This window comes from Oncorhynchus mykiss, chromosome 13, assembly GCF_057628025.1.
Source record: "Oncorhynchus mykiss isolate SJ-2025 chromosome 13, ASM5762802v1, whole genome shotgun sequence".
Taxonomy (NCBI): Eukaryota; Metazoa; Chordata; class Actinopteri; order Salmoniformes; family Salmonidae; genus Oncorhynchus; species Oncorhynchus mykiss.
The window spans coordinates 49,246,655-49,258,531 of record NC_143034.1 but is presented as its reverse complement, the minus strand read 5'-3'; the positions used below and the strand labels follow the sequence as shown (position 1 = coordinate 49,258,531).

The window sequence follows — 11,877 nt, the reverse complement described above, 5'->3', positions numbered from 1 at the left end:
TTGTTGGAATTGTCTACTGATTGAGTACTGACACAGTATACAAAACACAATCTATGGTTGTGACAAAGGGCAGTAGGCCAGATTCAAACCTATATGGACACTTTTAGCCATGTGTGCAGCAGGGCTGTGGAACTACCGCTACACCAGCCAGGTGTCAGTAAGTGATCTAAAACGCTGCCTTCAGGATCAGTGTGGAGAGAAACATTTACAGTAAATCCGCAACCGCCACTGTTGTACATAATCATTGTTCTTTATTAAAACATAGAAAAGCCTATTGATATGAATGAAATATGAACACAACAGTTGTTAGAGCCATTTTGTATGTGAAAAGAAAATATGTTAAAGTTATTATTCATAGTATGGAAACTGTTTATATGGAAATATAATGGTTAAAACGAAGATGTGTCAGTGGAACCCATAGAGGTAGAAAGAGGACTCTGGATGGATAGAACCTGTTTCAGCATGAACATTACCATTGAGGGCTTTCGCCATTTTAAAGTAGTCAACTGTTTGGGACTTCCTATGGGTTAAATTAAGGAAGGATCACATAATTCCATCCAGGTAATCAGGAGGGATCAGCCAAGGAATTATTACTCCTGAGGAAACATTCCAGAACTGCAGGTGGCAGTAAATCACCAACCTTGGCTTTATACCTGTTCAGACAACACACTCCAGGTGGCAGTATGCACCTTTTTAGTTTGTTTACTGACTCATAAAAGTAGAATAAGAAGAAATGGACTACTTTAAAAGTAACTGTCCAATATTAATGCGAGTAGAACGCTGATTGGCCAGCTCATCCTCCTCAGGAGGATGTCATCACCCTCTATGAGAAAATAGCAAGCATTTTTTTCTGTTTGAGGTTGGGATTTTTAAGTGTTTTTTCTCCCATTTCTGCTTTGGCCACAAAAAGAGTATAGGATGAGCCAACAACATTATTTGGGTATGAGTTATCAGAACATTACAATTTTAAAAGTGAGATTATCACTGGACAGTTACTTTAAAATGGAGATACCCCTCAATTGCACTGCCCATCCTGTCTCAGAAGCTATTATAGCACAGATACAATGATGAGCCTTCTTTATACCTCTATGGTGGAACCAAATTTAGAACGGGATAGAAGCCCGCTAGAAAAATGCCTTCCAAAAACTAGAGTGGTTAATACTGTTTCAGCTGTTTCATTAATACCTTTGGATTTACCCTTTGATTTCAAAACAATCATCTATTTTACCTTGTTAATTTTGTGTACCTTTTTGAGTTAGATCCCAATTAATATTTATAGTAAAACTGTCTATGCTTACATGTAAACCATGCTTAATTTATTATGTGTGACATACCTGGACTTACCCGGACTGTATGACATACCTAGACAATCTGTGAGTAAATTAAATGGGATTTTTGTTGCAACCAAGACATTATCTCATGCCCTTTCTTGGACACCTTCTTGGGACATTCTCTGTATGGTGTCTAAGGAAGTGGCTTATTAGAATGTTGGGACATTGTTTGAAGCCACAACAACAGTGTTTGTTGTTAGTAGTTTGTTCTGTCAGTGATGACAACATCTCTATATTAGGTTAAGTAAAGCATGCATACAAAATAGCATTTGATTAAATGCAGAAGACACATAATCGGTTGAATGCATTCAGTTTTGCGACTAACTAGGTATCCCCTTTCCCTTTCCTTTCGCTTTCGGTATTTCAGGGAAATACAGACAGGTAAGAACTGTACAAGTACAGTACAATTAAAAGGGCTGTGTAGCTACAGTATTTAATGCAAGTGAAGTGTAGCCTTGATTGATAAAGTGTAAAAATGTAAATAATGCATGCAACTCTGAAGACAACGATGATAGGAATACATTGCATAGAGTTTGTGAGGGTCTGAGTGTCAAGACTTCTGTCGCCTTATCCCTTGGACGAAGACGGGCATAGTACTCAGCTGCCCCGTAGAGTAACTCCTAAGAGAAAGGCTTCACAATTTTCATTGAGATGTAGTTCTGGAGAGGCAAGAGAAAAGATTGAATTAATAAAACACATCTTTTACTTTTATTTCAAGTAAGGTTAAATCCTCTGTTATATTCATATGCAGGATGCATTTGTGGAGTGGAATCAAATAAATGCAGTTATGCTTAATTTTACCGTATTATGTTGCAATTCAGCATATCAAAGAAATGATGCATGTTGCCTGTTTACACTATATGAGTGAATCACATACAAACACAACAAATGTATGCACTATCTACTCACTATAGTTGCTATGAATCAAAGTGTCTTCTAAGTGGCATAGACATATTCGTATTATAGATTACAAGGACATATATCTTACTGGTAGGGAGTACAGCAGGATCCCAAGGAACAAGAGCACAAGCAGGAGGACTATCAAACCAATGAAGATCCATTTGAATCTGCGCCATATGATGAACCTCATGGTCTTGCATGGACTGGTGAACCAGAAGAAGGAAGTGTCTGGGCGACTGTATGGAGAGAGAAACAACAAAGAACTGTAGGCCTAGGCAAGCCCAGTTTGAAATGTAGACTCTTATTGAGTGCCGTGTTGTTACTGAATGTTATAGCGCTATGTAGTTTGTATGTTAAAACATTCTACTTACAATGTAGAAGCTACAATGTTATTGTCATAGGTGGTTGAAAAGTGACTTGTGGATGATGTCTTACTTGGGAAAGTCCAGTTTGGGGTTCATGTTGGGTTCGTCCCGGCCCTTCCCAGCAGGCCTCTCTTCTACCTCCCTCTCTTCTACTATTTCCAGGGTCATCTCCACTTTCCCCTATGGGAACACAGAGACAGTCATAAACACTCCACAGACTTTCTCATCCATCTTCTCTGTGATCTATAAACATATTTAGCCCTAAAGCTTGTGACTTCAGATATCCATTTCACGTAATTATGTTTATCAATACTGTGCAAAGGATCAAAGTGACTAAATACTGTCACCTATGAGCAGGCATTTCTGGTTATACATTCATCCACAATGACACATGATCCACTATAAGAATTTATTTAGAGGAAATCTGTATTAACTTATTTTATTTCACATCTTAGTCGTGTTTATTATTATTTGAACATGCTGGTCATTTATGAACATTTGAACATCTTGGCCATGTTCTGTTATAATCTCCACCCGGCACAGCCAGAAGAGGACTGGCCACCCCTCATAGCCTGGTTCCTCTCTAGGTTTCTTCCTAGGTTTTGGCCTTTCTAGGGAGTTTTTCCTAGTCACCGTGCTTCTACACCTGCATTGCTTGCTGTTTGGGATTTTAGGCTGGGTTTCTGTACAGCACTTTGAGATATAAGCTGATGTAAGAAGGGCTATATAAATTTATTTGATTTATCCAGAGAGGCTTTCATTCATCTTAAGGTAGCTAGATATGACAACCACATACCACAGTTACAGTCAATTCCCAAAGGGAAAGGTTGGTGTGTGTGTGTGCGTTCTGTCCATGTGTGTGTGTTGCCCACCGATAATCAACATAAGTGGACGCTAGGTCGGTGTCAGGGTCTCAACTTACGTTGAGAATTAAAATAGTAGAAAACAGAAGGTGCATTTTTGTGTTCCTCCATTGATTTTGGGGGCACAAAGGTAATCTAGCGGTTAAGAGAGGGGCCAGTATCCGAAAGGTCGCTGTTTCAAATACCAGAGCTGACTAGGCGAAAAATCTGACATGCCCTTGAGCTGAGCTCCTGTAAGTCGCTCTGGTTAAAAAACGTCTGCTAAATTACAATTTTGTTAGTCGCTCTCATCCAGGTATCGTATGAACATGGCATAAGTAATGGAAAATTTGTACATGGCAAAATGGGAGAATTTACTTAGAATTTGCCATTTTTTCTCTCTGTTTCGCTACAACGGGACTTACACCCAGGATGTGCTTCCCGTCCTGCTCGATCATACAGGGCCACCAGCCCCGCACAGACTTCTGGGAGAACAGAGAGTTGGGCGGTGGTTGTTTGGAAGGTGTGGAGCCTGTAACCCCTGGTAACATTTTCAGACTGCATTTCTCAGGGGTCTTGGCAGGGGGGATCAGATGAAGCAGATCCAGCTCAACTGTGCCTGTGTCCCAAATACAACACAAACTGCATTAGCAATCCCTTTATTTCACTGTTTCCTTCCCACATTTCCTATTCACCATTATATGTTATGTACTGCAGACCTGGGTTGAAATAAGATTGGTTTTCAGCTGCTGATGGATGTTTCTTGTTATTGTTTTGATGGACAATAAACATACATGAATTCAATGAGTTAACCAGTCAGTCAGATTTTTGGAGACATCCAGTGATGAGAAAAAAAGAAACACTTTGTATCAGTTAGTTTAGATCAGAGGAAATAAATGTATCTTACCCAGGTAGTCATCCAGTGAGAATTTGTCATTGTCCCAAATCTGGACGATCAACTTTGGGGGGGTCCGAAACTCGGTTTGGTCCAGATTCCAAAAATGCTCCTTACAAACAAACACATTTGGATGTAAGTCTGGAGCTCACCATCTACCCAACATACGTTTCTGAAACTATTTTTTACGGTCAGACTTCTCCTTAATTTGTCAAAATGCTTCACTTTAGGCCGTAACTGTAAAAGAGAATGTGTTAGCTCAGTTGGTAGGGCATGGCGCTTGCAACACCAGAATAGTGGGTTTGATTCCTGGTACCACCCATACAAAAAATGCATGCACAACACACATGACTAAATCGCTTTGGATAAAAGCGTCTGCTAAATGGGGTATATCATTATTATAGTCAAATAAAGGCAATAAATAATACAATAAATCTTCTTCAAACGCACTTTCCTGGAAACGAGACACAGTTGCTCTGCAGGCAGGTAGTCAAAGCCAAAGACGAATCGCCAATTGAAGTTGCCGTCACCATCCAGGGATCTGTAATGGACGTCTGTCTTCTGCTTGTCCTGTTCCATACCAGGCATCCATCTGTAAATAAAATAAATATACTTTAAAATGACTAAAACCAAATTGAAACAGTGTAGTAATGATAATGGGCCTACATTCATACAGTTTCTTGACTGTTTCCAGCCCGCTAATAATCACCCAAATGAAAGCTAGACAGTCAGGGAGCATCAACAATTCCCAAACAATGGATAGAGCACTATTTTTTGCTAATTTTGAAGGCAAGGAATTACAACAAATATTCAGTGCGTCCCTTCAGACCTCATATGTGGCCTCCAGGGCAAAATTAGTTTGACACCACTGCTCTAGCGCCTATTAACTCGATCAACCACACATCATTATTTCTCTATCAATTCCCTGTTTACTGTATGCCACCAATCGAGTCGGCAGTGGGGTACACTCTCATGCACTCTGCAATGAAAACATTTCAACATAATTATGAAGTCAAAGTTGGTTGTGTCTTTACTTGTGTGTATTTCTTTACATTTGTTTTGGACACCTAGGTTTTCCTGCTAGAACCAGCACCTAGATCTAAAGTAGATGGACAGCTGTTCACATGGTTTTCACTTATTTTTTTGCACACTTAAAATATAGGGTTTTACAACCCTTGCTTGAACAGCAATACAGTATGATCCGTATGAGAAGCCAATCACTCAATACTGTACCATTGAGTAGCCAATCATGCTCTGCCGTACCCTTTGACGTAAATGTCACTCATATTCTCTCCGGTGATGCTGGTCTCATCTAGTATGACATCAGTGGTGTTCCAGACGATAGCCCGCATGAAGTACCTGTTGAAAAATATCATACACATAAAGGCTCAATCTGCCATTTCAATAAACAGCCTAACACTGCCACTTTGTTTGGTAAATGTAAAGGTGTGAGGTGGGGATGTAACTGCGCAAATTCATGAGCAGAGCTGAGAATGGAAGAACTGAGAGTCTATGAGATTGACACCATTCACGCACAGTCATCCTGATTCCCATTTAAAATAGCCTTATGAGTGACCAAAATATATGTTCTCTCATGTGGAACTATCAGTAATAGTGGAAAGACAGGCGGTGTGGGTGGAGAGCTAATAGCCGGAGTGGGAGGGAGCTCATCTTGACTGACAGTTCTTTGAAACACCTATGTTATGAAACTTGGACACAGTGAGCAGTGTTCCAGTGAGATCATCCAAGCAACTCAAACAGCATTTAAGTTGTATGCAACATCCCAATCTTGTCATACATCACATGATGGTTTCACAAATTATTTGTTTTTCCAACTGTTTGGTTATTGTAACAGCATAAATATATATACATAATGATGCCTGTATAATTGAGTTAGCTAGCCAAGATGGAATTGTCAGCACTGATTTATCAAGCTAGCTATCTAGTTCATATTTCATTTGAAACTGGATGGAGTGAGGTCTGGGTACACCTCATAGAATATATATATATAATATATATATATATATATATATGTTTTTGTTATGTTACAGCCTTGTTCTAAAATTGATAATACCTCCAATACCCCAATCATTTTTTTGTTGTTGTTTTTGCTCATTTATTACAAATAAAAAACAGAAATATCACATTTACATAAGTATTCAGACGCTTTACTCAGTACTTTGTTGAAGCACCTTTGGCAGCAACTACAGCCTTGTGTCTTCTTGGGTATGAAGCTACAAGCTTGGCACACCTGTATTTGGGGAGTTTCTCACATTCTTCTCCGCAGATCCTCTCAAGCTATGTCAGGTTGGATGGGGAGCGTTGGTGCACAGCTATTTTCAGGTCTCTCCAGAGATGTTAGATCGCGTTCAACTCTGGGCTCTGGCTGGGCCACTCAAAGACATTCAGAAACTTGTCCCGAAGCCAATACTGCATTATCTTGGCTGTGTGCTTGGGCTCGTTGTCCTGTTGGAAGGTGAACCGTCGCCCCAGTCTGAGGTCCTGAGTGCTCTGGAGCAGGTTTTCATCAAGGATCTCTCTGTACATTACTCCGTTCATCTTTGCCTCGATCCTGACTAGTCTCTCAGTCCCTGCCGCAGATAAACATCCCCACAGCATGATGCTGCAACCACCATGCTTCACCGTAGGGATGGTGCCAGGTTTCCTCCAGACGTGACGCTTGGCATTCAGGCCAAAGAGTTCAAACTTGGTTTCATCAGAACAGAGAATGTTGTTTCTCATGGTCTGAGAGTCTTTAGGTGCCTTTTGGCAAACTCCCAAACGAGCTGTCATGTGCCTTTTACTGAGGAGTGGCTTCTGTCTGGCCACTCTACCATAAAAGCCTGATTGGTGGAGTGCTGCAGAGATGGTTGTCCTTCTGGAAGGTTCCCCAATCTCCACAGATCAACTCTAGAGCTCTGTCAGAGTGACCACCTCCCTGACCGAGGCCAGCTCTAGGAAGAGTCTTTGTGGCTCCAAACTTCTTTCATTTAAGAATGATGGAGACCACTGTGTTCTTAGGGACCTTCAATGTTGCAGAAATGTTTTGGCCCCCTTCCCCAGATCTGTGCCTCGACACATTCCTGTCTCAGAGCTCTATGGACAATTCCTTGGACATCATGGCTTGGTTTTTGCTCTGACATGCACTGTCAACTGTAGGACCTTATATAGACAGGTGTGTGCCTTTCCAAATCATGTCCAATCAATTGAATTTAACACAGGTGGACTCCAATCAAGTTGTAGAAACCTATCACGGATGATCAATGGAAACAGGATGCACCTGAGCTCAATATCAAGTCTCATAGCAAATGGTCAGAATACTTATGTAAATAAGGTATTTTTGTTTTTTTATTTTTAATACATTTGCCCAAAAATTGTATACCTGTTTTCGTTCTGTCATTATGGGGTATTGTGTGTAGATTGCTAATGAAATTGTTTTATTAAATCAATTTTAGAACAAGGCTGTAACGTAACAAAATGTGGAAAAAGTAAAGGGGTCTGAATACTTTCCGAAGGCACCTTGACTGCTAGACCATGTTCATAAACCATGACTATCAATTATTATCTCCCAGAGGTGTGGACTCGAGTCACATGACTTGGACTCGAGTCAGACTCGAGTCACAAATATGATGACTTGCAACTCGACTTTGACTTTAACACCAATGACTCGTGACTTACCTTGGACTTGAGCCTTTTGATTCGAACTTACTTGATGATACCTTCCCCAAGCCCAAATATAAAAAAATATGCATAAAATAAAGCATCAACTCTTCATTTAACGGATTACAGTTTGAATCGGACAGCAGCCAATCAAATTGTGCCAGCTAAGAAAAAGTTGTGCATGGCAGTGCAGAGGAACACCGGTGGGTAAATTCAGATGAAGCCCTTGGAAAGATGATACCCAAAATGATTATTTTCAGATATAAAGACTACGCTTTATCAACAAAAAACGGATTGCAACTTCCAAAACATGCGGGAATTATATTGCAGACGGAGGCGCAACAACTTACAACTTTGTTCGACATTTGAAGCTACACAAAGAACGGTAAAGCGTGGCTAATATAGCCAACAGCTATACAATTTATAACTTTGCTAGTGTAGCATGTAGGCTAACGTAACGTTAAATCAATGAGCGTCCACACAGTCAGTCTGTGCGGGAATGGGATCATTGCAAGATTGAGCTACAACTGGCTAGGCAGTTGGTAGTCTAAATCCTGTCTGATGTAACGTAAGTCTACTGTAACCATACACAGAGAGGGTGTGTGTGTGGTGTGTGTGAGTATGTGTTAAGGGTGGGTGATTGTGTACAAGCCTATATCGCCCGATTGCGCCCCATAGCGATCCTCAATAGTCGATCGCCATGGAAATATAAAGTTCATTTGGAAAGCAATAAAATGTATATATTTTTAAAAGCATTCATGATTTGCGTAAATGTAATATACTAAATATTACTCTTGTTAAAAATATGAAATGGTATTACATTTGGTGAAGAGCACATTATGACTTGGACTCGAAACTCAAAGTTTAGGACTTGAGACTTTTCGGTCTTGACTTGAGACTTGACTTGAGTGCTAAGACTTGAGACTTACTTGTGACTTGTAAAACAATGACTTGGTCCTATTGGTCCTATCTCCTATACTGCGTAGGAGTTTTGAACGACCCTTTCCCCCTTTTTTCCCATGCTGGCTGATGACCTAGCTAGCCATTAACTGGCTAACACCAGACACAAATGAAAGAGGAAACCTATAAATAACTTTGCTATAGATGAATAGGGGAAAACAGTAATTATATTTGCTGACACCCTGCAGTCAAATTTTGGCACCAATGATGGTTGCAAGGTGGTACTTATTTAAATTAGGTAAGAGAATAAGACGTTACCATTGGTGTGTTTAAAAGGAGGTGAATAAAAATGTATGTGATGTCATATAAAGCCTCAATTAACCCTGCCTCCTGAGTTCAAGTTTTTAACACAGAGGAGGAAGCCAGTAAGTGTATGATCAAACTTCATCAATGTACCAGCACCAGTCATTTCTCATACTTTGGTCATCCCACTTTGATCTGGTTTCATCCAAATATGATGATAAATATGATTTTGACTGTGCAGGGTCTTTATTTTTGAATGAATGTAATAAAGGCCCTCACTTCTTGGCTTTGCGTGGAGTAATGTGGCAGGGAGGTCCCAGTAAACCCAGGCTCTTGGGGAAGATGTCCACCCACATCTGAATCTTTCCCTAACGATGGGAAAGACAATACAATTGGTAAGTATTCTCTAGACCCGCCTTTCTCAAATCTCTCCTTGGGGACCCCCCAGAGCTAGCAAAGCTGATTCAACTTGTCAACTCAACATCAAGCCCTTACTACTTGAATCAGATGTGCTTGTTCAGAGCTACAACAAAATGGTGAAACGTCTGGGGGTCCCCGAGGAGAGGTTTGAGAAGCACTGCTCTAGACAATGTCATGCTGTCACACAACAAACAAACACCACATATCTTTTTTCTTCGATAACGTGGCCTGATAATGCAGTACAATGTTTGGACGTTTCATGAGGGCAATAAGGAAACACTTTATAATAACTATAATAAACTATAAGCATTTCATTACTTCTAAATGCATTTTTTTGACATGCTCATAAGCTTTATGAAGCACTTATAAACATTTACAACGGCTTACAATGACGGCTCTTAGAAAGTGTCATCGGAAAAAAGGAAATAAGGTACTAACCTGGGACAGTGTAGGTTGGTAAGTACTGTAGAGAGTCCTGGTTTCCACATGCTCTGGCACCAGACCCTGTTTACTGAGGACATGCAGGGCCATCCTCTCCCTGGCTGGACCCAGGTGCTGGTGGATGACTCTGTTGGCCTCTAGCGACAGGACACACAACTCAGTCAGGAGACAAGTTTGGGTTGACGTTCAGATGACTAACACATTCACTATGTTGTGGTTGAAGTAAAATGCCAAATGCCACATGTATTTAAAAAAAAATATATATATTTATTCTTTCTGCTTTATCTGTGGAACTCCTCTAATAGAACTGAATGTAACTCAGATGGTTGAATGCTAACTTATTGGGCAAATCTCACATTGAAATGGATGGTTTACTTGGAGGTCTAGAGTGATCCCTCAAGTTAACGTGTGATTTGCTACTTAGGGGTTTTCTGTACCAAAGTCCAGCAGGCTGTAGTCTTTCCCCCCGAAGGAGAGTGTGCTGCCGTCAGCAGAGGTGCGGGGTGAAGGGATCCCTCTCAGTCTGGCCAGGTTCTCCAGGATCTGGGAAGGTTTCAGCTGATCCCTCCACTGGTTGGTCCCTGAGCTGTTTTGTAATGTTATATTTGGGGTCACTTAGAAATGTCCTTGTTTTTCAAAGAAAACACATTTTCTGTCCATTAAAATAACATAACATTGATCAGAAATACAGTGTAGACATTGTTAATTTTGTAAATGACTATTGTAGCTGGAAATGGCTGATTTTTTATGGAATATCTACATAGGTGTACAGGGGCTCATTATCAGCAACCATCACTTGTGTGTTCTGATGGCACGGTGTTTGCTAATCCAAGTTTATAATTTTAAAAGGTTAATTGATCATTAGAAAACCCTTTTGAAATTATGTTAGCACAGCTGAAATCTGTTGTTCTGATTAAAGAAGCAATAAAACTGGTCTTCTTTAGACTAGTTGAGTATCTGTAGCATCAGCATTTGTGGGTTCGAATACAGGCTCAAAATGGCCAGAAACAGAGAACTTTCTTCTGAAACTCGTCAGTCTGTTCTTGTTCTGAGAAATGAAGGCTATTCCATGCGAGAAAAGGCCAAGTAACTGAAGATCTCATACAACGCTGTGTACTACTCCCTTCACAGAACAGCGCAAACTGGCCCTAACCAGAATATAAAGAGGAGTGGGAGGCCCCAGTGCACAACTGAGCAAGAGGACAAGTACATTAAAAATACAGTTTTCAGCTGTGCTAACATAATTGCAAAAGGGTTTTCTAATGATCAGTTAGCCTTTTAAAACGTGTCATTGGAACAGAGGAGTGATGGTTGGTGATTATGGGCCTCTGTACGCCTATGTAGATATTCCATAAAAAATCTGCCGTTTCCAGCTACAATAGTCATTTACAAGGACATTTCGAAGTGACGCCAAACTTTTGAACGGTAGTGTAATACAATAGAATTCTCTAGTGGGGGCTGGATTAGGCCAGAATAAAAGTTAGGAAACTACATGCAATTAAAAGTCATGAAACATAAATTCAACAGATCTGAGACAGAGTGGGAAAGTTGGAATGAGAGACCTTTATAACTGACAGTCGTACAGACGGACAGACATGCACATACACACTCACATGCAGTAGGACTGCGGCAGGCCGCAGTAGGCGCCGAAGCGGGAGAGGAGTCTGTTCTCCAGGTCAATGACCGTCTCTCCCACTTTCTCATCTCGGCTGAGCAAGTCATAGTCGTACACGGCTATCTTCAGGTCTTTGTCTTGAGGGAGGAAACAGGACAGCTCAAACATCCTGACACAAGAGGAAGAGAAGAGGTTAACTTGGTCA

At 40.6% G+C, this 11,877-nt stretch overlaps 1 protein-coding gene across 1 annotated transcript in view; it reads right to left on the bottom strand.

The window, feature by feature from the left end:
* Positions 1-234: 234 nt before the first annotated feature.
* Positions 235-11,877, bottom strand: part of LOC110485171 (myoferlin) — a 52,752-nt gene continuing 41,109 nt past the window's right edge. Inside the window, exons 44-54 of the mRNA XM_036941044.2 lie at positions 11,671-11,841; positions 10,495-10,643; positions 10,055-10,194; positions 9,476-9,564; positions 5,597-5,692; positions 4,784-4,925; positions 4,346-4,445; positions 3,864-4,057; positions 2,667-2,776; positions 2,320-2,467; positions 235-1,990 (exon numbers count right to left, since the gene is read on the bottom strand). Coding sequence (XP_036796939.2) covers positions 1,952-1,990; positions 2,320-2,467; positions 2,667-2,776; positions 3,864-4,057; positions 4,346-4,445; positions 4,784-4,925; positions 5,597-5,692; positions 9,476-9,564; positions 10,055-10,194; positions 10,495-10,643; positions 11,671-11,841 — 1,378 coding nt within the window. The 3' untranslated portion in view covers positions 235-1,951. The remainder of the gene's footprint in view (positions 1,991-2,319; positions 2,468-2,666; positions 2,777-3,863; positions 4,058-4,345; positions 4,446-4,783; positions 4,926-5,596; positions 5,693-9,475; positions 9,565-10,054; positions 10,195-10,494; positions 10,644-11,670; positions 11,842-11,877) is intronic.